The 27,974-nt window shown below is 41.0% G+C and overlaps 2 protein-coding genes across 3 annotated transcripts; both read left to right on the top strand.

Annotated features, from left to right (window-relative positions):
- Window positions 1-383: 383 nt before the first annotated feature.
- GPD1 (glycerol-3-phosphate dehydrogenase 1) lies at window positions 384-7,446 on the top strand. The gene is made up of 8 exons (XM_074225942.1): window positions 384-492; window positions 1,040-1,217; window positions 2,007-2,147; window positions 2,489-2,627; window positions 2,806-2,918; window positions 4,098-4,331; window positions 4,628-4,734; window positions 5,256-7,446. The coding sequence occupies exons 1-8, from the start codon at window positions 452-454 to the stop codon at window positions 5,350-5,352; spliced, it is 1,050 nt and encodes a 349-aa protein (XP_074082043.1). The 5' UTR covers window positions 384-451; the 3' UTR covers window positions 5,353-7,446.
- A 1,188-nt stretch (window positions 7,447-8,634) lies between these two features.
- On the top strand, window positions 8,635-27,749 carry COX14 (cytochrome c oxidase assembly factor COX14). Of its 2 annotated transcripts, XM_074225943.1 has the most exons (3): window positions 8,636-8,734; window positions 21,358-21,431; window positions 27,382-27,749. In XM_074225943.1, the coding sequence occupies exon 3, from the start codon at window positions 27,390-27,392 to the stop codon at window positions 27,567-27,569; it is 180 nt and encodes a 59-aa protein (XP_074082044.1). In that variant the 5' UTR covers window positions 8,636-8,734; window positions 21,358-21,431; window positions 27,382-27,389; the 3' UTR covers window positions 27,570-27,749. The 2 variants fall into 2 exon arrangements, with proteins under 2 accessions (XP_074082045.1, XP_074082044.1); XM_074225944.1 differs by lacking the exon at window positions 21,358-21,431 and having other exon boundaries at window positions 8,635-8,734.
- The last annotated feature ends 225 nt before the right edge of the window (window positions 27,750-27,974 follow it).

Here is a 27,974-nt window from a genome sequence, read left to right as displayed (position 1 = left end):
CTTTCATTCTCAAGCTCCCTATTTTTGTGCTAGGTTATGTGGGGGGGGGATCCTTTCATTTTGGGGTTCCCTGGCTGTAAAATTGTAGGGATCATAATGAGGTGTTGGTTACTGCTGCGCAACAGGCCTGGCACTTTGAAAAGGCAGTAGTTCTTAGGTCTGCAGATGGGAAAGACAGCCTGCCTTCCTCACCTATTGTGCTCTCCTAGGGAAGCAACCCAGAAGGTGCCTGCTGAGGGGTAGAGAAAGATTGAGATCGTTCTCTCTCCTGATTCCCTGTCCCCATCTCTCTTCATCTGTTCCTCCCTGTCTCTGCTGGACACTCCTTCACTCCCACCCCCTCTTTAGGGGTGGAGCTTGGCTTCCCCAATGTGCCACAGTTAAATACTCCAAGCAGACGGAGAAGCAGGGCAGTGTGGTACAGAGCAGGCCCAGGCAGAGAGGCAGGACTATGGCTGGCAAGAAGGTCTGCATTGTGGGCTCGGGGAACTGGTAAGAGGTCATTTTGGAGGGCTATGGTGGGGAGAAAGGGAGGGGAACAAAATGATCATCAGAAGGGGTCAGTATCAGGGGTCTGAGAGGAGAAGTAGGAAATACTAGCTGCTCTATATCCTTATTTTGAACAAGAGCAGGAGGAAAGGGCTTCAGGATTGCACCCCCTTTTTCCAATTGTACCAATACCCCTGAAGAAAAGAAGCCACCTTGATTTTTCATCTCCAGCAAAACCCGATTGACTTAAGTTGTGTTGGGCTGATAGGTACTTTTCCTAATAACAGGATGTGGTATGAATCTGAAACCTAGGTCTCATCGCCAGGGAGTAGGACTAAATCTCATTAGTATTCCAAACTATTTGGAGTCTTAGATACCCCATTATTCCTTGGCAGAGGGATCGAGATATGACAGGAAAGTGGGTTCAATCTGTCAGTCTAAGGATAGGTCTTGGCTGTTCCCTCTGTCTCCTCAGGCTACTCAGATCCTAGAAACTATTCCCTTACCACCAATCTCACTATATCCCCCCTCTTTTACCACTATTCCTCAGGGGCTCAGCTATCGCCAAGATTGTGGGTAGCAATGTGGCCCAGCTGGCACAGTTTGACTCTCAGGTCACCATGTGGGTGTTTGAGGAGGAAATATCGGGCCAAAAGCTAACAGAGATCATCAACACGAAGCATGAGAATGTCAAATATCTTCCTGGGCACAAGCTGCCACCCAATGTGGTGAGGTCCCCTTAAAAGATGAGTGGGGGTAGGGAGAATGATGGTGGAGAGTGTATGGGGTAACACTCCAAACCCTAAATTAAGAGGCCATCTGAGGGAAACTAAACCTAATTCCAGGTGACTGGGGTCTGCACAAAGCCTAACCTAATTAATCTAAGGGGTATTAGTCCCTCTGACACTGATCTGGAGTTTCTCAGGACCAGAGAAGAAACAGAATTGTAGTCCTCACTTTCCATAAGGTAGTTCCAGGCTGGATGAGGGAAAAAGGGGAGGTTTAGAAGCAAGTCATCTCTGTGGCAACGAAGGACAGGCTTCCAGACTCTGGGGTCCAGGATAGTGCCCTTGCCTTTCATCCTGTTACTCATTCACCCAGTGGCTGACCTTGGAGACCGCTCCATGGACGACAGGAGTAGGGCCAAACTCATTTGTCTTTCACTTTCCCCCGAAAAGGGGGAGGACATGTTGTCCAGGGCTCATTTTTAGCCCTGAAACTCATCCAAGTCGATCCATCCAGATCATCCCAAACTCCTTTGGTTACCTGTCACGTCCAATAGGCGAGGCTTGGGAGCAAGTTGAGAGTTTCAGAAGTTGTTTTCAAGAATTTTTACCCCACAAAATAGCTGGAGCTGTTGGGGGAGGGAAGTTGGGAAAATGACCTCTCTCTTTTAAGTCTAATAGCTTCTATGAAATCCGATTCTGCCCCCATGTCCCCATTTCCCTGCTCCCTTCTACCACCACCCGCCCCACCCCCAAAATAGTCCTATCAGCACTACTCAACCACTCCTATAGGTGGCTGTCCCAGATGTGATCCGGGCTGCAGCGGATGCAGACATCCTCATTTTTGTGGTGCCCCATCAATTCATTGGCAAAATCTGTGACCAGCTCAAGGGTCATCTGAAGGGAAATACCATTGGGGTGTCTCTTATCAAGGTGCCTAGGGTGGGAAGGGGGGGAGGGGAGAGGGAGAGGAATGGCTATGGTGAGGAATGAGAACCAGAGCAGCAATTTGAAGAATTAACTCCAGAGAAATAGCGGAGGGGAGTGGGGTGTTGGTTTGGGGCACTGTGGGATATAAGGAAAGAAGTCTATCTGGTTCCTGAGCTGGGTTGGGAGGAAGATCTTAAGCAGGAAGCAGGCCACCAATTGACAGTTTTAAAGGAGATGGGTCTCCATGTATGGAGATTGGGATGGTAGACAAAGAGATGGGGACAGGGAGAGATGGGAAGAAAAGAACAGACAAAAGCTAGCCCTGAGTCCCATTCTATGTCCAGGGTGTGGATGAGGGCCCTGATGGGCTGAAGTTGATCTCTGAGGTGATCCAGGAACGACTGGGCATCCCCATTAGTGTGCTGATGGGGGCCAATATTGCCAATGAGGTGGCTGAAGAGAAATTCTGTGAAACCACCATTGGTGAGACCTCCTTGTCCCTATCATCACCATAACCCAAGCCATCTCTTTTTTCTTGTTTTTCCCCCACAAAGATACTGAAAGGGGGAGACTAGAGGGTTCTGTAGGGCAAGGGGAGAAGAAAGATTACCTTCTGTCTGAAGCAGAAATAAGGGAGAACAGCCTCACCCCTTCCCTTTAGGCTGCAAGGACCCGGCCCAAGGGCAGCTGCTGAAGGAGCTGTTGCAAACACCGAATTTCCGAATAACTGTGGTGCCAGAAGTGGACACAGTAGAGATCTGTGGGGCCCTCAAGGTGAGGGGGGGTGAGGGGGAGGATTTAGGGCTCTGTTGGACTCCAGGGAGAGACGGAGACTGCCCGGACACCACCGCAGGGGCTGCAACCTATAGAGGCAACTGGCGGTGGGGGGGGTGCGGAGATTCAGATCCTCCCGCTACCCACCACGAACTGAAAAACACCTCCCTTCACACCTCAGTCTGGTGGCAGAGACAGGGAGACACCAAGTAGGCAGACCTACTGATAAAAGAATAAGGAGCAGCTTAGAAAGAGATCTAGAAATAATGCTAGAGGCAAGAATTAATCAGGGTAACATTTCTAGAAGAAGGAGGTTTGAAATAGGATTGGTTCTGGGAGAGGAACAAGCAACTACTCACTTAGACTAAGATATCTCATTTGGTCATCACAACACCCCTTCAAGGTAGGGGCTGTGATTGTTACTGTTTTACAGATGAGGAAGCTGAAGCAAACAGATGAAGGTGAATTGCCCACACAGCTAGTTAGGCTGGATTTGAACTCAGGTCTTCCCAACTTCATCTCTTATCTGCTGTCACCTAGGTGAGGTGACAAAGGCAGTCCCAGGGAAAAGGAGCAGTCTTTGTACTCAGAGGGAGGGCAGTGTATAGTATTTTGGAAATAGGTTAGAACCCCCCAGTTGCTACTCTTCCACATTGCCCTTGTTAGTGAAAAAGCAGAAACCTCTACTTTAGAGGTTATTAACCTTTTTGGCATGGATCCCTTTGGCAGTCTGGTGAATCCTATGGGACCCTTCCCAAAATAATGTTTATAAATGCATATAATAAAATATAAAATAAAATTTACAGGGAATATCAATTATGTTGAAACAGAGTTATGAAAATATTTTTTAAATACAAGATGAGGAGCAGCTAGGTGCCTCAGTGGATAGAGCACCAGCCTTGGAGTCAGGAGTACCTGGGTTCAAATCTGACCTCAGACACTTAATAATTACCTAGCCCTGTGGCCTTGGGCAAGCCACTTAACCCCATTGCCTTGAAAAATCTAAAAAAAAAAAAAAAATACAAGTTGATAGACCCGTTTAAGAATTCCCGGACACGATTCTCAGATCCCACCCCCACCCCCGAGATCTAGAAAGAGAGCATATGGGGTTAAGGGAGGAGATGTGGCCCTTAAGATCCTCCCTAGGAACTATCTTGCCTCCCCCTCTTCCCCATAAAGAATGTGGTTGCTGTTGGAGCTGGCTTCTGTGATGGCCTGGGCTTTGGGGACAACACAAAGGCTGCTGTGATCCGGCTGGGACTCATGGAAATGATCGCATTCGCCAAACTCTTCTGCAAGGGCTCAGTCTCCTCAGCTACCTTCCTGGAAAGCTGTGGGGTTGCTGATCTTATTACCACCTGTTATGGAGGTCGGAACCGAAAAGTGGCTGAAGCCTTTGCCCGAACTGGAAAGGTAGGGACTGAAGAGGTGGGGTGGAAGACAGCAGAGAGGATCTGAGAGGGCAGTGGGGAAGAGGAGAGAGGTTGGAAAGGCTTCTGGGACATGAGGGCTTGGGAGGACCAAAAGAGGCTCGAGGAAGGCTACCAGGGAGAAGACACCAGCTAAGCATCTGCTGTGAATGTTCTTATCCCCTCCCAGAATTCCTCCCCAGTACTCCTATTCCCTATCTGAGATTTCAGGCTCCCCCTGTCCCCAACTACTAAGATCCTCTGCTCCCTACCTTCCCCCCCTCCCCATCTCCTTTGCAGTCTATCGAACAACTGGAAAAGGAGCTGCTGAATGGGCAGAAGCTGCAGGGGCCACAGACAGCTCGGGAGCTACACAGCATTCTGAAACACAAAGGCCTGGTGGACAAGTGAGTGTAGGCGCCCTGGACCAGGACAGAAGCTCTGAGAGGCCCAGGGACAGGGCTTTGGCAGCCAGGCATTGATTGTGTGGGCTCTCCCACCTATCCTTGCATGGAACAGGGTCCCTCTTCTCAGGGTTCACTCTGAAAGCACACACACATCATGTCTGTCATACGCATAAGCAAACTCTGGTAGAGGGATGCTGGTATGATGAGAGCTGAGTCTGGGAAAACTTCCTGGAGGTGGAGAATTCTGAAAAGGGTTTGGAAAGGGGCTGGTCAATAGAGGAGAAAGAGACAGTTGGCTGTGGCTCTGTCTCTGGTAGGAGGAGCTGCCTAGACAAAGGTGACAAGGAGTGGGTATGAGGGCTACCTGGTCAGGAGAGCAAAGGTTGTGGTGACAGGAACAACGGGAGGGCAAGAAGGACCATGGTGAGGGAGCCTTTCACCCCAAGGCAGAGGAATACTGGGGGACATCAGGACTCAGAAGCTGAGCCAGTGAATCGCTCTTTCTGTCCTGCTCTTCCCAGATTCCCCTTGTTTATGGCAGTGTACCAGGTCTGTTATGAAGGTCACCCCATCCAGAAATTCATCCACTGCCTCCAGAACCACCCAGAACACATGTGAGTGGCCCCAGGGCTGGGGTCCTGAAGACCCCCAGCTTCCTTGAACCTGATCGGCTCTGAGAACTTGCCCAAGATTTCACAGTTGTTCATCCTCAGCTCAGCCCTTTCATTGCCTGGGGTACATGAAGCCTTGAGGCTTAAGAATCCCTGGAAACCTCCCATCTGGAGACCAAATCAAGCCCCAGTTACTTACCTCATCTTAGCTGGGAAAGTCCTGACTTTTTGTGTCTTCCCCTCCTCCCCTTCCTCTCTTGAGGAGGGGGTCCTTTCTTTTCTCTTTGGGGATGGGGGAAATGAAGCTCAGTGCTCTCTGGTAAATAGGGGACCAGGATGGCTGCTACATTTTGCTGACCTACAAAAATTATGCCCAAAGCTACTAATGCTGTCCTCCAGTCCCCATGCTCCATGGAGTGGCCAATGAGGCAGCTAGGAGTGTTGAAGTTTTGTGGAAGGGAGGAAGCTGGGCCAAGGGGGTCTAGGAGATGGGTTCAGCTTGGGGGAGGGACAGAGGGAAGAGGAGGAAGATAAGAGTCTCTTGAACCCCCTTGGCTTTGATATCACCAGGGTCACTGCCCTGTGTCAATGGATTTCTGTGTTTGTAACAAAATACAGAGATCTCAACATCCCTTCAGCCTCTCCTAGCAACATCTCTGGCCTCAGAAGCCTCTGAGCATGTCCATTCCCCTCCTCCCCTGGCATCAGAATCAGCTCCACTGGCATCAGAGGCCCTGGGGCCTTCCTGGTGCTTGGCTTTTTGAGCTTGGCACTCTCGATGGCTTTGCCAGCTCCTCTCCTACAGGGCTGACCTTTCTGGTGACTTTTCTCCTCCCTCCCTCCTCCCCGTCCCTGGGCTCACTCACCCTCTCTCCTGGGTATCAGGAACTTAATCTGCTGACTAGGCACCTTCTAGGTACCTTTTCAGAGTAGCTTTCATTCTGACCTTTTAATTTACCACTCCCTGCCTTTCCTCCCCACCAGTCTTCAGCTGAGGATATGACTTCCCCAAAGGGACATCACTCTCCAAATGCCACCCCTCCATTTCCTAAAATAATTGCTCCTCAGTTTCAATTCTACCAAGCAAAAGGAGGAGCTGCTGATCATTAATGGGGAGTGGGAAAGGTGTTCTGTTGAGTAAGGGCTGGTTTCTCTTCTGTCTTTTGTGGGTGAGGTGAAGGGAAGAAAAAAGTCTCATGGAACAGGGGTGGGGAAACAGTTTGGGGAAAAGGGATATCTCCTATACCACATTTTGGTCCTTGCAGAATTAGAAGGGGGTGAAGGGGAGCAGGAGTCTTGGTTTGAGAGGGCCCTCTTCAAAAGCTAGGAGTGTTTTCAGGAGTACCTGTCCACATTGCCCCATGCATGGCCCAGGGGGTGAATGAAACATTCACAGCTATTTCACAAGACTGGTTGACAAAAAGGAGCAAACAAGGAGAGAGACTTAAGTGAAGGAAAGGGAATGGGGAGGAGAAGGGAGAGGGAGAGGAGAGGACTATTCTTGGCCCTAGGCTTGGTCAAGGATTAGGTGGCAGCAGCAGGAATGTGAGCAGGTCAGCAGCCTGGGTCTGGGCTATTAATAGTCTTCTGGAGCTCTGTCCAGCCAGCAGAGGGGACACTAGTCAGTGAGTGGCACGTTTATGGTCCACTAACAAGAACTAGAGTCCGCCTCTATCTCCCAAATCAGGGATTAAATACCTCTGAAACCAGGGACTTGGACCTCCCCCAAGCAATGCCAGTAAGAACAGGCTTCAGCAAGTCTTGGGTAGCAACCAATATCAGAACTGCAGATTTCTGGAAGTCTTGGGTAGCTTTGAAGGGCTACTAAGCTCTTGGATAACTGAGATGGGAGATAGGATTACTAAAGGATCAGGGTCAGCCTTCCAGGTCTTCCTGAGAGCCACTGTCATATCACTCTCCATCTCCAGGAAGCTGAGTTGGGGAAAAGACCAGAGAACCCACCCCCACCCCATCACTTAGAAATAGGTCCAAAATTCAGGAATATAATTTACTGACACTGAACAGATTCCCACTTCTCATTGAGTCCTTTGAGTCAAACATCCTTATTTCTACAATAAAGTCAGATTCTTTTCTGAACTGAGTTCATGTGAGTGTGTGTATGTGTGCTCTTCTGTCCTCCAACCTTATTTTTCTATAGGGTGAGGGAAATGCCGTCTTTACCATTCTACCATTGGATTTGTCATTCATTCCAAGAGTCGCTTGCCCCCTTATTATTCTAGGTCATTGGTCTATGCAGTGGAAAGAATGGTGGATTTGAAGTCCAAGCTTCAAATCACCCTCTTTGGGCCTCTTTCCTATGCAACTAAGTGGTCCAGAGGAGAGAGGGATGGCAGCCCAAGTTCAAAGCACCCTGGAACATTTCCTGGCTGAGGGACACTTGACAAACTGCTTTGGTTTTCTCCAGGATCGTGTTAGGATAAAAGTAAATGGTATTTGCAAACCTTAATAAACATTATTATTATTTTATGGTAGTTCTTATCATTATATTGTTATCATCATCATCATTATTGTTGTTCTTGTCATCATCATCATCATTAATATTGTAGTTAATACCATAATCCTCATTATTTATTATTATTTTAATTATTACCACAAAGTGAAAAGTTTGGGCTAGATTGGCTTTGGCTTTAAATGTGTGGCCATAGGAGAGCTATGGAAACAAGCCCGGAGAGAAGGGCCAGGGTCAACGGCAAGAGTTCAAGTCTTCAAGTGCTTCTCTAAATCCTCATGATTCTTTCAAACAAATGCCCAGAGCTTTAGGGATCAGCGCCAGTTTTAACAACAGGATGCCTTTGGCTTTCCAATTCGCACGTCCTATGACCAATATTATGACCATTGCCATATGTGGTCATATTTCTTTGCAGGGTCCGGGTCAATACTTTACTTGCCTTGGGTTCCTGGCCTGAAAAATGCAGGATGAAGCACCAGGGGGCGCCCTGACGGCTTCAAATCGAATCTTTCTAGAAAAAGATCTGCCTGACGACTAGTGACATCACCATATCCGCGTGTTTGGGATTGGATTTTCGATTAGCGACCTCTCGGACTCCCATAAGGGAGTCCTAAAGAGAAAAGACCACAATTGCGTCAGAGACTTTCGGGGCGTTAATGATTGGCTCGGTGAACCGGAAATTCGTAGGTTGTTCGTAGAGGTTCCTCCTCAGAGGGCGGAAGTATACAACCACTGGCTTCGGGAAGTTAGACGGCTCCCTTCCGCCTGAGGCCGGAAGTTCCTACGGGAGTTCCCCTCCCGCGGCTTCCCCGCTGCATCTCTATGGTTCCGGTCCATCGTCCTTTGGGGCCGGAAGCGGCGCCGTGGCGGACTTCCAAGCGGAGTGGAAGGACGCGGCGGTCCGAGTGGTGAGGGCCAGGTATGAAGGAGGACCTGTGGGGAGGGAGAGGCAAAGCCCATGGAGGGTGGCGGAGCCGAGCCGGGGGCTCCGGGCTCACTTGCCTCCCCGGACCTCGACGTGACAAAAGGCCTGGTTCTTTCCCAAACCTTGGTGAAGGGTGGACCTAAAGGTTGGAGAAGGAGGGAGGGAGGGCCCGGACCCGGGCAGGGGGCACGGGCGGGGGACACGCGCCGCCCCCAGCTCTTCGCCCTCCCGCCGGGGTCAACAGCTCCCAGTTACTCCTTGCTCATTAGTTTTCCGAATGCGCGACCCCTGCATCCCTGCCGGCCACGGGGCCCCCTGAAGAGCCTTCGTTTTCTCAGACCGGTTTCCAAGGCCTAATGCCTCAAACCGGGCCCAGACAACACCCTTCTCCCCTCCAATACGTCCAGGCTTGTTATCCTGCCTTGATACAGGATCTTCCCTTTGCTTTCATTATGCTCAGCTTCACTTTCTTATCTTGCCCAGCCAGCAAACATTTATTTATTGATTGATTGATTTTTAAGGGGTTTTTTTTGCAAGACAATGGGGTTAAGTGACTTGCCCAAGGCCACACAGCTAGGTCATTATGAAGTGTCTGAGGGCGGATTTGAACTCAGGTCCTCCTGACTCCAGGGCCACTGCCCCACCTAGCCGCCCCTTCAGTAAACATATATTAAGCAACTATTTGCTAGGCAGTGTGCTAAGGTGATAGGAGAGACAACATGCAAATAAATATTTAAAAACAAATATATACAGGATAAACAGGATCAGCTTTAAATGAGGGAAAGCACTAGAATTATAAAACTTAGGAAAAAATTCTTTTTTGCCTCAATTTTATATTTTATTTTTCCAGTTCTGTTATGCCACTTTTTCAATATTCATCCATAGATATATGCATAAGTTACATAATTTCCTTCCACTTTTCCTTCCCACCCCCTCTCTCCTCAACAGTGAACAGTCTGGTGAACATTGTACATATATGTTTGTGTTTAACATGTTTACAGATTAGTCATAGAAAAGAATTTTTGTAGAAGGCGGGATTTTTAGTTGAACTTAAAAAGGAAGCTAGGGAGGACCAGTCAAAATCCTGGTCATCTCTCATAGTTCAGAGCTAGTCCTTACATGAAGCCTTCTGGGACTACTTCTGCCTTCTACCTGTCTTATAGCACTTATTCAAATACTGAAATAGATTTTCGGCTTTATCAGTCAATTCTCATTTACCAAGGTATACTCTGTGCCTCCTGGCCCGTTGCTAAGTGCTGGGCATATAAAGAAACACAGTCCCTTAACCCAAGAAAGGAAAGGGGGGGGGGGGGAAGAAAGGGAGACTCTGCTTTCAAGGATTTCATGACTTCCTATAGTCTCTCCAAAAATGAGGGTGTCCACCCATTTTTATCCTTTGTGACTTTTTGTTCATATTCTCCCAGGATACACCCTACTTACATAGGAACACTGAGGACTTTCTCATTTGCCCCCTTTCATCTTCAGGATATCAGCTCTTGGGTTATCTAACTTGTTACTTCTTGCCACCTAACACATCTCTTCTTTCCCTCATAATTTCCTCATGTCCTTTTTTACATATTTTACCATTAAAAAAATTCTGTGTTTTATCTTTATTTTCGGGGATAGAACTGAGTTTTATTTAATCACATTGCTCCACAGTATACCTTGTTTGTTTGTTTTTTTAAAGGAAAATCCTCTGAGTTTTTGCTTGGCTTAACAAGATAAAACTCAGAATGAATTAGAAAGAATTTATTAAAAGTTGTCTAGGTAGCAAAGGCTAATTAATCCCTGGAGAGCAACAAGGGATTCAAGGTGAAGCCAGCTTGTACTGATAACAGAGATAAAGACAATTAGGATGGAACCATGTCAATAAAAAGAGTTGATTGTAGCACTTCCCTGATTGTTGGGTATATGAAGCTACTTGATGTTTAACTGGTGTTCTGGTACCTAATAAATAATATATAAAATAAAAGCTTCAGTCTGTGTGGCACCTTCTCCAATATGTCAACAAACAGGTCTGTGAAAAATGGGTCACTGAATCAGTATAACTTTCAACAATTCTTCCATTTGGTGCTAGCCATATAATTATATATATATATATATATGTAAAAAACTGAATAGTAAAGCAAAATATATATATGTTTTATATGTTTCCCCACCACCTTTGGTCTTATATCATTCCTTTATTCTCAATTGCATCATCCTAATCTGCTCCTTGTACAAAATTAATGACCATAAGCCCTCATGTCCTTTCAACTCAATAGAAAATAAGTGTACTATGACCATAAGAATAACAAATCATAATTCCATGTTTCCATCAATGTCACAAGATTGAATAAACCTAGATAATAGATAACAATCTCATATATTTCCCCAAGGAGTCAAATCTTGTCAAATTGTCCCTATAAAGTAAGGCCTAATGCAGATCAAGTCATTTAGAGGGCACACGGCCTACTGTCTTTTAGAGAGCAGATTTCTATGATAGCAGTAACCAAGAAAAATCAGTGAACAGAAGTATAACACAGAAGACCAAAGTAATATAATAATGATAACATCAGCAGTCCTAGTAACGTGGTAACGTACTCCCAATATTCGGTTAATCAGCACATTTCATCTCGAATCCCAGACATCCCATACATTTGTCTGGTCTCTGGAAACATCTTGGACATCCTGAAATAGGTCTCAATCCCAGGGCAGTTCTGGATAGTCTTCCCAGATTCCAAGTCACTTGCAGAGATTCCTAAGTGCTTTTTCCAAATCTATTAGTAACAAGACAATACAATTTAGCATAACCTCTTAGATTTGCTTTTTCCAATAATTTGGTCATGCTTCTACTCTTATTAGCAATAGAGGTATAAGAAGAACATATTAGGAACCCATGAAACACCTGAAATGTCAGAAAATTTCAGTTATTACATATCACTGTTTCTATCTTCTTTACAAATATTAATGAAATTTTGTATGTAAAATCCTGAACCCAATTTTTAGAATTTGTTTTTATAGCACGCTCAAGGCCTGCATATCCCATTAGAATAATTTACATTTGACACGTAATCATCTGATCTTGTTGCTTTTCTTAAAATTTCTTTTCATGGGGCAGCTAGGTGGCACAGTGGATAAAGCACCGGCCCTGGAGTCAGGAGTACCTGGGTTCAAATCTGGTCTCAGACACTTAATAATTACCTAGCTGTGTGGCCTTGGGCAAGCCACTTAACCCCCATTTGCCTTGCAAAAAGCAAAAAAAAATTTTTTTTTCAGTAATTTGCCTTAGGAAGGAAGAGATACTTTAAGGATGTAATTCTATACCAGGGCTACCAGCACTCATTTTAAGTAGATGCTTTTTTTTCTAGATTCAACAGGTACACAAATTAATTTGTTTAAAAGATACATAATAACTCATATAAATACTTGATGAGTTTTAACATTATGACATTAACCCCTAAAAACTTAATAAATTCATAATTTTCATAAGTAATAACCAAATGATTTTGCTGAAATTTCCTCTTTATATAGGCAAACCTGTAAGTTTTTAATTTCTTAACTTTTCAGTATTTTGGAATATTGTAACACATGGTCAGCAGGGCTGATAAAATAAAAGCTTTTAAACATTTTTGACATCTTTTAATAATTCATTTCATAAGCGAGCAACATCCAAATTAAAAGAGAAGCTGCTTTTCTAACAACATACTTGATATAATGCTTTATGAAATCTTAGAATATAAGAAAATTTTGAAACATCATAATAGACAATATTAATGATTTGAAACATGAAACAAAACCCATTCCCAAACTGGTCATCTCAGTATTTCCAAATTATCTATGTTGGAAAGTCATTCATCTTAACACTTTTTGGCATTTTATATTAATCATATCTAAAGCCCATTATAAAGTTATTCAGTGTGGAAATAATAATAGGAACAATAGTTAATCATTCATATAGTGCCTACCCTATACCAGGCACTATGTTAAGCACTTGATAATCCTGTGATCCTCACAACCCCTGGTAGGTGGATGCTATTATTTTATTTTTCCCTTTACAGATAGGGAACGGAGGCAAGCAGAAGTAAAGTCATACCATTAATAAATTTCTGAACCTGGAGTTTTTTGACTCAGGTTTTTCTGGTCTCTATATTTTCTAGCATATTTTTTCTTGCTTTAATGCTGAATAGCAAATGTTTATTCTTCACTTGTTCTGATTTACCACAATTATTCTAATAAAAGAACAGAGACTCAATCTGATTTATTTTCAGGACAGACTTCAACAAAATCAAATCTAGATTTGAATCTCAATTTACAGAAGGACCATTTATTTTTAGTATAAAAAGAGCACTTTGAGGTGGTTAGGTGACTCAGTGAATAGAACAGCGGCCCTGGAGTCTGGAGGACTTGAGTTCAAATATGATCCCAGACACTTAATAATTATGTAACTGTGTGATCTTGGGCAAGCCACTTAACTCCATTGCCTTGCAAAAACACTTAAAAAATAAAAAGAACCCTTTATTATTAGTAAATTCATTTTTATAGGCATATGGTGGTACTTTATTTATAACACCCAAATAGCCTGATTGATTCCTTTTGTGGTCATGATGTAGTTCCCACCCTCTCTTACCTGTTCCAGAGACTTTTCAGATAAAGAGGGGTCCTATTGTTCCCATCCCCCAGCTTTGGAGCCAGGGAATTTAAGCTGCATATCATAAAGAATAAAATTTCCCATGTCCTTACATGAATGAGATCCATTCCTCACTTCTCTTTCCAAATCTCCAGAACCTCTTTTGTTATTGTTGGTGGGATTTGGGCCCAAGTCTTCATGACACAAGATAAGAATATTCCCATTTTACCTATGTGGAAACCAGTTCAGATAGTTTAGAAAGGTCATAGAGCTAATAAAGTGATAGAGTTGGGATAAGAATTTAGGTTTCTTAACTCTAAATCTAGTTGTCTTAACATGTCATTCCATTACTATAGGATTTCAGAGGGAGGAGTAATGGCCTTAGACTGGATGGTTGGGGCCTCACAGTAGGTGATTTAAAAAAAACCACCTGAGCTGGGCTGTGAAGGCTTGATAGGGAGTAGTCATCTGTGGAGGCAGTCCCCTGGTAGTGGGGAGCAGAGTTAGGAATTTGATAATTGTCTTCAGAGAGCAATGAACACACCAGTTTGACCAGAATACAGGATTCTTCCCATTGATTTTTTTTTTAGGTTTTTGCAAGGCAAATGGGGGTTAAGTGGCTTGCCCAAGGCCACACAGCTAGGTAATTATTAAGTGTCTGAGACCAGATTTGAACCCAGGTACTCCTGACTCCAAAGCCAGTGCTTTATCCACTATGCCACCTAGCTGCCCCCCAGAATACAGGATTCTTTACGGAAATAGTAGGCATTATGTGGACTTCATTTTGTAGACAATAGGGAAATTGCTGTGGAGCACAGTCAATAGAGCACTGGATGTGGTGTCAGAAAGATCTGAAGTGAATAGTTTCTGTGGAAACTAGTTGTGTGATCCTGTGCAAGTTACTAAATATCTTTCAACTTTAATTCCTCTTCTATAAAATGGGGATAATAATGTATTTACCTTACAAGGTTGTGAGGAACAAGTGATATTTGTAAAGTTATTTGCAGACCTTGAAATTATATATATGTACATATAAAATGTTATTATCAGTAATAATAAGTAGGAGGTAAGGTAAGTGAATTTAGGTTAAATTTTGAGAATTTTGGTTCCTTCAAACTCATCTTCATGTGGTATGATTCTCTTACCATCCTGGTTGCTCATTTTGGGAGGTGTGAGGCTTATCAGTTGTATTCTTAAAATGGGACCTGAAGAGGTCAAAAACAAAGCACTGTTGATCTAAGAATAGGCAATCCAATGGTGCCTCATAAATGTATACCCTTACTGAGTTCATTTCTTTCTGTTGCTGTATGCTTCTTATAAGGTAATCTCTGTTAAAAAAAAAAAAGACAGCTTTATAGCATTAACTTTATTAAACCAAACAAAATACTTGTTCAGGGAGTCATTTTTCACTTAGCGGTTTTGAATAAGTTTTGAATAAGCTTAGTATTTTTTTTTTTGGTTTTGGGGGATTAAATGACTTGCCCAAGGTCATGCAGAAAGGTAATTATTAAGTGCCTGGGTTCAGATTTGAATTCAGGTCCTCCTGACTCCAGGGCCTGTACTCTATCTACTGCACCACCTAGTTGCCCCTTAGTATTTCCTTTTCATCTGGTCTCTGAAGTTACTGACCTTCAGTCTATGGACCCAGCTAGTGGGTATGATTCTCTCTGGGCTCCTCAAGACCCAACTTGAGAACTTTCCCAATAATTGGGTGTCAGGAGTAAGATAATTTGAACTCCTTTGGGGATCCTTGAGACTGGCAGCACAGGTGAATTTTCAGAGATGCCACTAAGGTAAGATTTCTTACCTTTCACTAGACTTTGCTATGCTGTCTCAATCCTGATCTCTGAAGATGCTAAAAATCATTTTTTTTCCTCTAAAAGTCATGCCTTCTTAAGACCTGAAAACTTTTAACAAAAACGGTGAATATAGAGTTTTCTCTTTGAACTTGACTATTTAATTGTTTGAGATTTAGTGCTGTTAGCATTAGTGAGAAAGAAAGCCTAGATACCTGGGAAGATTCTGAGGAAAGAATATTTCAAGGGAAAGTCTCCAGACTACTATGTATAGATAGCTTCTTTTATGTGGATAGACTCAACTAGGAGTATAGTCAATGGAGTAAAACTACCCTTGGGATTCCATTGACACAAATGGTTTAAAAAAAAATTTCTAGCCAGAATTGATAGCTTCATGCAAAGTCATCTCTAAAATATTTAATCTTTCTCCACTCATGTGGAATGGGGATGCTATGGATGATTCCAGTTGGCAGTGGCCAAAAATGTATGTTCGTTTGACTTAGATAAAATGACATGGCTTTTTAAAAAAAAATAATTTATATAAGGCAATGGGGCTAAGTGACTTGCCCAAGGACACACAGCTAGGCAGTTAAGTCTGAGGCTGGATTTGAACTCAGGGATTATTGGGGGTTTTTAGAAGAATCAGATACATCTCATTTATTAAAACTGAAATTTTATTTTATTTTTCCAATTACATGCAGTGATAGTTTTTCAACATTTATCCATTTGCAGATTTATGAGTTCCATATTTTTCTTCTACCTGCCCTTCCTTCCCCATGGCAGTGAACAGTCTGGTAAAAGTTAAACATGTACGGTATTGTTTAACATATTTCCATATTTGTCATTTGTGAAAGAGGAATTAGAATTAAGGGGAAAGAAAAAAATGAGAAAGTAAAAGCATAAAAAGTAGTTTTAAAAAAGTGAACATAAAAAAAAGTGAACATTGTGGCATTCAGACTCCATGGTTTTTTCTCTGGATGTGGATAGCATTGTCCATAGCAATCAGATGCATTTCACTTATTCATTATTTATTTATTTGTTTGTTTATTTATTTTTGCAAGGCAAATGGGGTTAAGTGGCTTGCCCAAGGCCACACAGCTAGGTAATTATTAAGTGTCTGAGACCAGATTTGAACCCAGGTACTCCTGACTCCAAGGCCAGTGCTTTATCCACTGGGCCACCTAGCCACCCCCAATCAGATACATTTTAAAAGAAGAAAGTATTTGCTAGCTCATTGTAGCAAAGACTGCTTGAATTCCAGATCCTTACTTTCCTCTGCCTCTCTCATACCTTTTGACCAGCTATAACCCTCTTTATTTTCTCCTTCATAGTCCCCTTAAGACCTCTCTTGGGTCTTTGAATCTCTGTTTCCTTTGCTCCTATGGCCCCTTCATTTCTCTCCATTCTACCTCCTAGCCTTCAAATTCTCTTCAATTTTCCCTCCCTCACCATGTCAGGAAGTAACAGAGCTAACTAACCCTCCCACGGGACCCAGGCTTCTGTCTTCTAGATTACTATTGATAGTCTGCAGACTAATCTGAGACTTGGTCTAAAAGATAAGGGAATCATAATCATAGACATGAAACTTAATGTTCAAAGATTATCTCTGTATCTCAGCCAAAGTTTGGAAGAGGAAACAAGGTAGGGTTGATTTTTTTTCCTCTACTTTTTCCAAAAAAAGTTGAAGTGATCAGTAAATTCAAGCTATGAAAGTCTCTATGCACGTGTTTCTGAAACACCCCTTCTTGGATAGGAACTGTTCCCTGCATTGTCAATGATACTACTTGTTTAGAAATCCTGGTGCCACCCTTTCTGAAGATCCAAAGAAGTTCAGAGAAGAGCTTAGTCAATGATTAACAATTCATAATCCTTCTCAAAGGGATTTAGACTGACTCTTGCAAGTTGTCCTGCCATCACATGAATATTGTTTTATGATCAGTTAGTTCTTCTGCTCTCTGCCCCCTATGTGGAGAGATTTGGCCCAGACATAGGCTTGCTAACAATGAATTAGCAGAACCAGACCGCCTAAATGCTGATGGACAGGGATTACTGACTGGAAGTTTACTGGTTCCAGGTACAATTATATAAACATTTGGAAGGGAAAACAACTGAAAACATTGGTGGAAAAATTTTTGGAAATTTAAAAATATTCCTCTTAACTAAACCTAGAGACTGAAGAGAATAGGTCCCTTATACTCTGTACCCTAGTAGGAAATCTGCTCCTAGACATCAAAACTGCCATGCCTGGCACAAAGAAAACACTTCCTAAATGCTTTATCTATAATCTATTGAAAACTTTTGTAGAAGGGTCAAATAATAGATTATCCACTCACTTCTATAAGAATGAATTGGCTAAGAAAAAGAAGAAACTTAAAAGTATTTTTTGTTTTTTGATTTTTGCAAGAGTGGGGTTAAGTGACTTGCCCAAGGTCATACAACTAAGTAATTATTGTGTCTGAGGTCAGATTTGAACTTAGGTCTGACTTCAGGGCTGGTGCTCTATCCACTGTGCCACCTAGCTTTCCCAAAGTCCTTTCTTAGCCCTACAAATTGGAGATCCATAAAATAAGTGAGCCACTCTTGTGAAAAGCCAGGTCTTTAAAAGAAACAAGTGCCTACAGGATAAGCAGTGCTTTAGAGATTAAGCCTACCCGGGAATAAACCAACCCCTTAAGCCAGTGACTTGCTGGACAATTTCCTTCCATGATGATGCCAGATGACTGTTATACAGATTCCACAGTCTGATATACAGTTTACTATTGGGGACTGGAAACTGAATTTTCCTATTCATAACTGGGATTGCTTGGACAATCCACTGTCAAGCTGATAAAAGTTGACTTGCTCTCCTTGAATGAGGTTTTGCACATCATTGAGGTCTATGGAACTTACTATCTTGAAAAGATATACTCTTTTCTGTTGGCTTCCTCTGTAATGAATATGCCTTTCTACTACTCCTCTGTACAGTTGTAAATTAGTGGGAAAGGACTTTTTAATGTAAATTTCATGCCAAAATATACAGCTTTCCATAAGGAATTTAGATTTACTTTCCCCAGGAAGTCATTTCTTAATTGATTCAAATTCTGTCCACTGAGGGCCTAGCATGGTAATAGAGCAGTATGCCTCAATTCAGTAAGGAACTTGACCCTCTGAGCATAGCTGAGATTCCTTCCCTTCTTCCTTGTAGTCATCCACTCTGAATGAAGTTGGTGCCTCCATTTCAGATTTGGTACAAAGCCAACTACTCCTTTTGGTCTCTCAGTATTTCCTTTCTCAAGATGTCAAAAAAAGGAATCGCTCCTCTCATTGAATTTCTTCTTTAAAAAAGCATTTTCCCTTGCAGTATTGCTAATTCTTTTGGTCAAGTAAGAAGACAAAATTGACTGAGATGAGAAATTGTAGAACCACCTTGATTTATCAATTCCCTTGTAATTTCTCACCACTTTGTTGTTTTTAACCCAGGTACCATATTTGTGTTATTACCCTCTTCTGCTATGGGGTTTACTGTTATTCATTTTCCTTTGTCTTTTTCTCCATTCTGTTCTACCAAGACTCCCAATTCCTTTCTGTCAAGGGACATCAGCTTGCCTGCATTTGAATTTCACAGGAAATCTCCTTACCTGTTTTCCCAAATATTTTTAATAAATTTATTTATTTTTCAATTATTTGTAAAGATAATTTTCAACATTCATTTTTGTGAAGGTTTCTTACTCCCAGCCTTGCCTCCCCCAGATTAGAAAGCAGTCTGATATAAGTTATACATGTACAATCATGTTAAAAATATTTCCCATTTAGTCATGCTGTAAAAGAAGAATCAGAAGAACAAAAGGGTGTTTTTCCCAAATATTAAAGGAAGACTTTCCTTTTAGATCTACCCTTGTTTCATATGTTGATAACATTTCTTTACAATCATACTATCTTCACTTGTCTCATAATTGTTTGTTCATCTCATCTGCACAACAAGACCATCAAAAAAAAAATCCAAGTTCCAGTATGTCCAATGTCATGAGATTTCCCACCATTCCTACCATTTGGACCCACTTAAACACACTTTCCTTTCTATTCCCATGCCACCAACTAAATGACAAATTGAGACATTCTTAGGGACTCCTGCTTATTGTAGGCAGTGTAGCTAGTAATTTGTAGACTTGATAAAAACCTTTCTACTCCTTGTTCCTGATCTCATACTATGGGACAGAGAACATTATTTTTCCTCCAGCCACTTTGTAAGCCTCATCTCCAGATTTAGGTCTCTCAGACTTTTACAAATCTGTTAATACTTTTTCTTTTGTCACGAGAACTTGGAAATTGTGACAACTGTTTCATGCTAACCTCTAGTCTAGAACATGAGAAACAGACCATTGCCTTTTTCTTTCCACACAGATCCTATACTTAAGAATGGTGGCAATGACTACCCTTTTGGTAGACAAATAGACCTCTCTAACACCACCCCCCCCCTTATGTTCCCCATGTCATTTGTCCTATCTTTTGATCTGAAGACAATTTATGAAAAACTATTTACCTTTTAAAAATTTATTTTTCCAATTATATGTAAAGGTAATTATTTTAAAGATAAAATTTATTTTTCCATTTATATGTAAATATACATTTTTGTGACATTTTTCCTCCCCCCCCATCTAGCATAGTGGGTAATCTGATTTAGGTTATACATGTACAGTTATTTTATATTTATTTCCATATTAGTCATGCTATGAAAGAAGAATCAGAACAAAAGGGAAAACTGCAAGAAGGAAAAAAGCAAAAACAATTTTTTAAAGGTGAAGATAGTACACTTTGATCTGCATTCAGATTCCATAGTTCTTTCTTTGGATGTGGATGGCATTTTCCATCACATTAGACAATTAGAATTGACTTTGATCACTGTATTTCTGAGAAGAACTAAGTCATCAAAGGTTGATCTTCGAACAGTGTTGCTCTTAAGGTGTAGAACGTTCTCCTGGTTCTGCTTACTTCACTCAGCATTAGTTCGTGTAAGTCTTTCCACGTGGGAAACACTTCTTAACTATCTAACCTTTCCATCAAATCATCTAGCAATCCTGCTACCCTTTCCCCCAAAGGAGGGACCTTCACTTCATAATCCAGGATTACCTCCAAATTTTTCATTTATCTATGAAACCATGCATAGGATTATCTTATATTTTTCTGCCCAAAGCTGACATTGTTCTTTTCTGTAATGGATCATTTAAGTAAACCCCAGGCTCTGGTAGTATCCACTGTTCATCCACCATTAGTAGAGCTATGAACTAGTTTGGAGAACAATTTGAAACTGGGCTCAAAAAGCTATTAAATTGTATATCCTATGACCTAGTGATACTGCTCTAGGTCCATATCCCAAAGAGATTAAAGAGGAAAAGGGCCCATATGTACAAATACATACCAGCAGCATACCTAGAATCATTGTGAATCTTCAGGGAAATTCCTGGGACAAAATGGAAAACACTGTACTTCCATTATCTCCTGTGTAAGATCCTATTATCTTTCTTTCTTTTTTTAAGGCAATGGGGTTAAGTGACTTGCCCAAGGACATATAGCTAGGTAATTAAGTGTCTGAGCTAGGATTTGAACTCAGGTCCTCCTGATTCCCAAACCTGTGTTCTGTACACCTCACCACCTGGCTTCCTATTAGCTTTCTTGAGGACCACATCTGGAAGGAAAAAGGTAGGAGCATGATAAGAGTTTTTAATGAGATGGATAAAAGGGAACCAATGGAAAGGGTTTCATTGAAAATCAACTGGAGCATAGCGCATGTTCATGGGGCACCTGGTGCTAAATCATTCGTAGATGATCTGCTCCTGGATCAGGGTTTGGTGCATAGTGGAACAGCTCCCTCACATGAATCAATTGAAAGTCAGCCCTTCTCACAAGCTTTTTTTTTTTTTTAAGTTTTTGCAAGGCAATGGGGTTAAGTGACTTGCCTATGGTCACACAGCTAGGTAATTATTAAGTGTCTGAGACCAGGTTTGAACTCAGGTCTTCCTGACTCCAGGGCTGGTGCTCTATCCACTGGGCCACATAGCTGCCCCTGACACAAGCTTTTGAAAAAAAGAAAAGAAAAATCAGAAAGTGATAATTGATGAGAAGAGTGTGGAAAAGAGAATCAAGACTAGTAATTATTTAATCTCATGTTAGTCTTCACTTGATCTTAGCCAAAAGGCCGAGAAGCGATAATCTCACATTAGTCTTCTCTTTTTCAGGTTGAATAATCTATTAGCATATAGAACTCATCAAGAGAGTGTTCTTTGTGTCTCCTTCTAGGCCCCCTAACACAGTAAGTTCTTTAAAATAAATTTTTATTGCATTACCTACTCACCTCTACCCCCCCAACTGTCCAGAGAGATGTCCCTTATAAATATTTTTAAATAAGAGGAAAAATCTTTTCAGCAGAACTAAACTAAGATGTTAAAAAGAATCTGATACCTCTAATTCCATATCCAGTAGTCCTCCACCTCTATAAAAGTACCCTGAAGGGCACTGTCATAAATCTTTGGCACCAAGCTTGGTCATTATAATTTCACAGTAACCATTTATATTGTTGCAATCCTTTGTATGTGGTTTTCCTAGTTTTACTTATTTCACTTTTCATTGCTATATGTAAGTCTTCCTATGAATCTTTGTATTAATCATCTATCATTTCTTATGGCACAGTGATACTCTGTTACAGTCATGTACCAGAACTTCGTTAGAACATAGTTCAACTATAACTATTTTTATTATCAGTATCCCTAGGGTATTATGTGACTAAAAGTGAAATCTCTAGGTCAGAAGACATGGACATGTTAGTCACTCTTAATTCCAAATTGCTTTCTAGAATTGTAGAATAAGTTCACAGCTTTACCAGAAGTCATTAGTTTATCTTTCCAATCTCCCCTGTCCCCCAACATTGACTGTTCTCATTTTTGTCATATTTTGGCAATTTGATGTGTGTGAGTGAACCTCAAGGTTCTTTTGATTTGCATTTTTAAAAATATATTTTTATTGATCTTTTGCTTTTAAATCTTCTAGATTTCCCCTTTTGCTCCTTCAATAACACTTCCTCAGAATATCCCTTTTAACAAAGAATTTTTTAAAAATAAGTTATTAGTGGGTAGCTAGGTGGTGCAGTGGATAAAGCACAGGCACTGGAGTCAGGAGTACCTGGGTTCAAATTCGGCCTCAGACACTTAATAATTACCTAACTGTGTGGCCTTGGGCAAGCCACTTAACCCCATTTGCTTTGCCAAAATCTAAAAAAAAATAAAATAAGTTATTAGTGTCTATATATATTTTTAATTTCCCTCAGTATCCATTATGCTCTCAGAGGACTATCGCATATGAAGAACAATATTTTTAAACAGAAGAAAGGGCAAAAATCAGCAGACAATACATAGGAAACAATCTAAAAATATGTGTATTATACCACATTTTGGAGGGTGGGAGTATCTTCTCATATCTCTTTAGAGTCATACTGCTTCTTTATTATTTTGCAAATTAACTTGATTTTTTTTAATATAGTTATTTCCACTATATATTATTTATAGTGGACTACACAATAATCATTGTGTATGATTTTTCTTGGCTTTGCATAAAAAAGAATTTAAAAAATGAAAGAGAAAGGTAAAAAAAAAATCAGCAAAACTGATCAGTACATTCCCTCCCCGAAATCTGACATTGTATTCAATTCTCTACTTCTGTGGACTTCCTTATCTTTGCAAAGAAGTGAAGGGAAATGTTGAGACCCAGCTTGTTCTTTGCAGTTTTTTTTTTTTTTGTTTGTTTATTTTAGGTTTTTGCAAGGCAAATGGAGTTAAGTGGCTTGCATGGCCACACAGCTAGGTAATTATTAAGTGTCTGAGACCAGATTTGAACCCAGGTACTCCTGACTCCAGGGCCAGTGCTTTATCCACTGCGCCACCTAGCCACCCCTGTTCTTTGCAGTTTTGCAGCATTCGTTTTTGATTGTTTTTTTTTCCCCCACTTAACCTGAATTAATGTATTACTTTTACTTGACTTTACTTACTTATAACTGTTCATTTAAGTCTCTGTTTCTCTATTTATCTTTGCTTCTTATAACAGTAATTCTCCAGTACATTCATGTAACACATGTACCACAAATTTTCTACCCATTTCCTAATTAATAGACATCTATTTTGTTTCCATTTTTTTGCTCCCACAAAAAGTGCTGTTATAAAACCTTTTGTCAGTGACCTCCTTGGAGTATAAGCCTAACGATGTAAATTTTAACTTCTTCACATGCAGAATTTCAAATTGATTTCCAGAAAGACTGGACCAGTCATAGTTCCAACAGTGTATTATTAGTGTGCTTATTTTTCCAAAATTTCTCCAACATTGACTATTCCCATCCATTGTCATCATTGTCAATTTGCTGAGTGTGAGGGGTTATTTATATATATTTTTTGTATTAATAATCTAGAGTTTTTTTATATTAATAGTTGGCAGTTCTTTTGAAAACTGTATATTCATGTCTTTTGACCACTTAGATTTATGAGGAAATAACTTGACAAGTCTTTCTTTTTTGGATATCAGGATCTTATCAGAGAAATTTGAAACAAAGGTGTTTTTTCCCCTATTCAGTACTACCCTTCTTATCCTAATTGCATTAATTTTGTCCATGTCAAAGCCAGTAGTTTCATGTCATCAAAATTAAAGAATCACTTCTGTTTCTCATTTGGTTATAAATTCAACTCAGATATTTTCTCTTTTTTTTTTAATATCTCAACATTTTATTTGTTTTCCCATTATATGCAATAGTAATGTGTACCCATAATTTTTTGCAAGGCTCTGAATTCTATAATTTCTCTCCCCTCCTCCTTTCCCTCCCCGCCACAGAAGGCTGTCTGACAGTCTTTACATTATTTCCATGCCATACATTGATGTAAGTTGAATGTTATAAAGCATAAGAATAAACATACCCCCCCCCCCAAGAAGATGAGCAGCCTCAAGAATAGAGAGAGAAAAAACATTGTACTTCAGTTTTTGTTCAGATTTCAATGGCTCTGTCTCTGGGGTGAGTTGCTTTCTTTATCATAAGTCCACCAGAGAAGTTGCTTCAATATTTTTCCCACAGTTGCTATTACTAGCTGTACCTCCACTCTATGCCTCCCCACTCTCATTTATTCTATTCTTTTTCATCTTAACCCTGTCCAAAAGTGTGTTGAATCTGAGTACCCTCTCCCTCAATCTTCCCTCTCTTCTATCACCTATCCCCTCATTCCCCCTCATCCCATCCCTTTCCTCCCATCCTTCTCCAGGGCAAGATAGATTTCCTCACCCTATTAAGTGTGTATGTCATTTCCTCCCTGAGACATTTCTGATGAAAATGAAGGCTCACTCATTCCCCCTTGCCTTCCCCCCCCAAATTGAAAAAGCTTTTGCTTGACTCATTTGAAATCTCTCAGCTTCTTCTTCATCTCCTTTTCCTTCCTCCCAGTACTTTCCCCCATCACCACTGACTCCATCCCTTTACCACATCATAACCATTATATTTTGCTCCTTCCTATGTCCTATCTATATATGTGCCTTCTATTTTTTTAGGGTTTTGGGGTTTTTTTTGCAAGGCAATGGGGTTAAGTGGCTTGCCCAAGGCCACACAGCTAGGTAATTAAGTGTCTGAGGCTTGACTTGAACTCAGGTACTCCTGACTCCAGGGCCGGTGCTCTATCCACTGCGCCACCTAGCCACCCCTATATACTCCTTCTTACAGCTCTTATAAATGAGAAAGTTCATATGAGTTATCAATATCTTCTTCCCATGCAGGAGTACAAACAGTTCAACATCATCAAGTTCTTCATAGTTTCTCTCTTCCACTTCCTCTATGGTTCACCAGAGTCCTGTATTTGGAGAGCAAACTTTCTGTTCAGCTCTGGTCATCTCAAAAGGAAAGTTTGAAAGTCCCCTGTTTCATTGAAAATCCATCTTTTCCCCTGAAAGAGGATGTTCAGTTTTGCTGGGTAGTTGATTCTTGATTGTAAACCAAGATCTTTTGCCTCCTGGAATATCATATTCCAATCCCTACAAGCCCTTAATGTAGATGCTGCCAGATCCTGTGTAATCCTGACTATGGAGTAGTTGAATTGTTTGTTTCTGGTAGCTTTTAGAATTTTCTCTTTGATTTGGGAGTTTTGGAATTTGGCTATAATATTCCTGGAAGTTTTTCTTTTGGGATCTCTTTCAGGGGGTGACTGGTGAATTTACTCGATTTCTATTTTTACTCTCTGCTTCTAGGATCTCAGGGCAATTTTGCTGTATTATTTCTTGAAAAATGAAGTCTAGGCTCTTCTCCTGGTCAGGGCTTTTCAGATATAGCCCAATAATTTTGAAATTATTTCTTCTGGATCTGTTTTCGAGTTCGGTTGTTTTTCCAATGAGATATTTCACATTTTCTTCTAATTTGTGGCTTTTTTTGGAAGAATTTTATTTCTTCCTGCTTTCTTGCAAAGTCATCAGCTTCCTTTAGTTCTGTTTTGCATTTGAAGGAGTTATTTTTTTCAGAGAGCTTTCTTCTTTCCTTTTCCAGCTGACCAATTCTGCTTTTTAAGGCATTCTTCTCCTCATTTGCCTTTTGTTTTGCTTTTTCCATTAGGCCTAAACTGTTTTTTAACATATTATTTTCTTCAATATTTTTTGGGGGTTGCCTGGGGGCACATGTCAATAGTCAGGACTTGAACTTAGAACCAGAACTTCTACATTGTTTTCTAGTCATTGTGCCCTGCTGTCTGTCATATAGAGTCTTCAGGAGTAGGGACTACATGATTTTTTTGTCTTTGTGCCCCCAGTTTCTAGCACAGTGCCGACTTCTGGTAGCTGTTTAATAAATGCCTGAGAAAAGATTGAGGATGATTCAGTTCATGAACCTGAGTGAGAGACTAAAAGAATGTAGGTATCCTCATGAGAAATAGGCAAGTCTGGAGGAAGGAGAGATAATGAGAAGAGTGTTGGACATATTGAGGTTTGGTGGCAGCTCCAGCAGGCAGATGACAACATATGTCCCAAGTGTAAGACAAAGATTAGGATTGCAGATAGAGTTTTAAAAGCCATCTGAAATAGAGCTAATTCTTGAAGCCATTGAAACCTCCTTTCCAGGATAGCAGAGAATAGAGGTCTAGGTCTTGTACTTGTGTTCCAGAGGTTCAAATTAGAATATCCTTATTTCCTTATTTTTAAATTTTTTTCCAATTACATATATAGTTTCCAACATTTCACTTTTTGTAAGATTTTTGAGTTCCACATTTTTTTCCCTTCCCTTCTCTTTCCTTTCCCCAATGACAGCAAGTAATCTCATATGGGTTATACATGCACAATCATGTTAAAAACATTTTCATATCAGTCATGTTGAAAGAAGAATTAGAACAACAGGTGGGAATCAGAAGGGGAAAAAAATAAAGCACATTTTAAAGAGTGAAAAATAGTATACTTTGGTTTGCAATCAGACTCCATAATTCTTTCTTTGGATGTGGAAGGCATTTTCTATAGCACGTCTTTTAGGATTGTTCTTGATCATTGAACTGCTGAGAGGAGCTAAAAGTCCATCATAGTTGATTGTCACACAATGTTGCTGTTACTGTGTACAGTGTTCTCCTGGTTCTTCAATCATGTCAGTCTTTCCAGGTTTTTCTGAAATACACCTCTTCATCATTTCTTATAGAACAGTAGTGGAATATCTTTTCTTAAAGAAACAGCATTTCAAAGGGTAGATAAATATAGGTCAAAAATTACAGTTCATATTATGAAGCATTTGTTGATCATGTTCTAGGAGTATTTGGGACCCTCTTAACGTGACACCATAGTGAGTGTTAATTTTTTTATACCTATACCTATCTTCTACTTGCCATTTGATCTGTCATGAGTTCAGGGCATGCAGATTTGATTATTAACCTTAGTCAAACAAAATTAAGAAAGCTGATCTCCTAAAAATTAAAAAAAAAAATTAGATCATGCACCCCAAACCAAGGGAAACAATTTTGGCATTCTGTCATTGGCTTTGTCCATATTCATTAACATAACTGATAATTGATTGTCAGTCTGGTCTAATTCAGCTCTTTATTTTTTTTTTTGTTTGCTTCTTTGTACTGGGAATTCCCACTTTCTCATACTCACCTAAACCTTTTTATATAGGAAATATATTGTTTATTGCTGGGATGAGTCTTACTAGAAAGGTGAGCACTTGGGGGAGAATATGTATCAAATTCAAGAATTTGGATCTGAATCCAATTTCTTTGCAGGGGACAAAATGCCATCAGCTAAACAGCTAGCTGACTTTGGTTACAAGGCCTTCTCTGCCTCTATGATGCTGCTCACTGTGTATGGTGGCTTCCTGTGTAGTGCCCGGGCCTATCGCTACTTTCAGCGTCGTAGTTGTCTGCGCCAGGCAGCTGAAGAACAGAAGGCTCGGAACATTCTGCAGGACTGAAGAGATGATCCTGTCCCAAGGTTCCAGAGACCATAGGTCTGGAAGAACTGGGGTCTCTCCACAGCTTCCACCCTGGGAATGTCTCTACAAGCTCCCTGGACTGAGCTTTGAGTGACAATGGATCATAGCAGCGGAGTGACAATGAAGGATATATAAAGACATTCACTATGTTTACCATTTCAGGCTTGTGGTATTTGTTTATTTGAATTGGGGATTATTCTATTTGATAAGAAATAACAGGGATAAAAACCTTAGCATCCCAATGTCCTAGGCAGAGACTGTATCCTAATCTCCCTTAAATTTGATTATCTGTAAAATAACATGGGCAGCTTGCTGCAGGGACTGTCAATGATAGGCTGACTCCTTCCTTCCAAGTCTCCCCACATTCCCACTTTTCTTCTCCTT

This window comes from Macrotis lagotis, chromosome 2 (genome assembly GCF_037893015.1).
Source record: "Macrotis lagotis isolate mMagLag1 chromosome 2, bilby.v1.9.chrom.fasta, whole genome shotgun sequence".
Classification (NCBI taxonomy): Eukaryota; Metazoa; Chordata; class Mammalia; order Peramelemorphia; family Peramelidae; genus Macrotis; species Macrotis lagotis.
This window is presented reverse-complemented; position numbering and strand designations above follow the sequence as displayed.

What these genes read in the sequence shown, in the direction of transcription:
- GPD1 (XM_074225942.1), top strand. Translation starts at nt 452, where the DNA reads ATGGCTGGCAAGAAGGTCTGCATTGTGGGCTCGGGGAACTG. An exon ending in ATTGTGGGCTCGGGGAACTG is followed by an intron (nt 493 to 1,039) that starts GTAAGAGGTCAT and finishes ACTATTCCTCAG; the next exon opens with GGGCTCAGCTATCGCCAAGA. An exon ending in CACAAAGGCCTGGTGGACAA is followed by an intron (nt 4,735 to 5,255) that starts GTGAGTGTAGGC and finishes TGCTCTTCCCAG; the next exon opens with ATTCCCCTTGTTTATGGCAG.
- COX14 (XM_074225944.1), top strand. Translation starts at nt 27,390, where the DNA reads ATGCCATCAGCTAAACAGCTAGCTGACTTTGGTTACAAGGCCTTCTCT.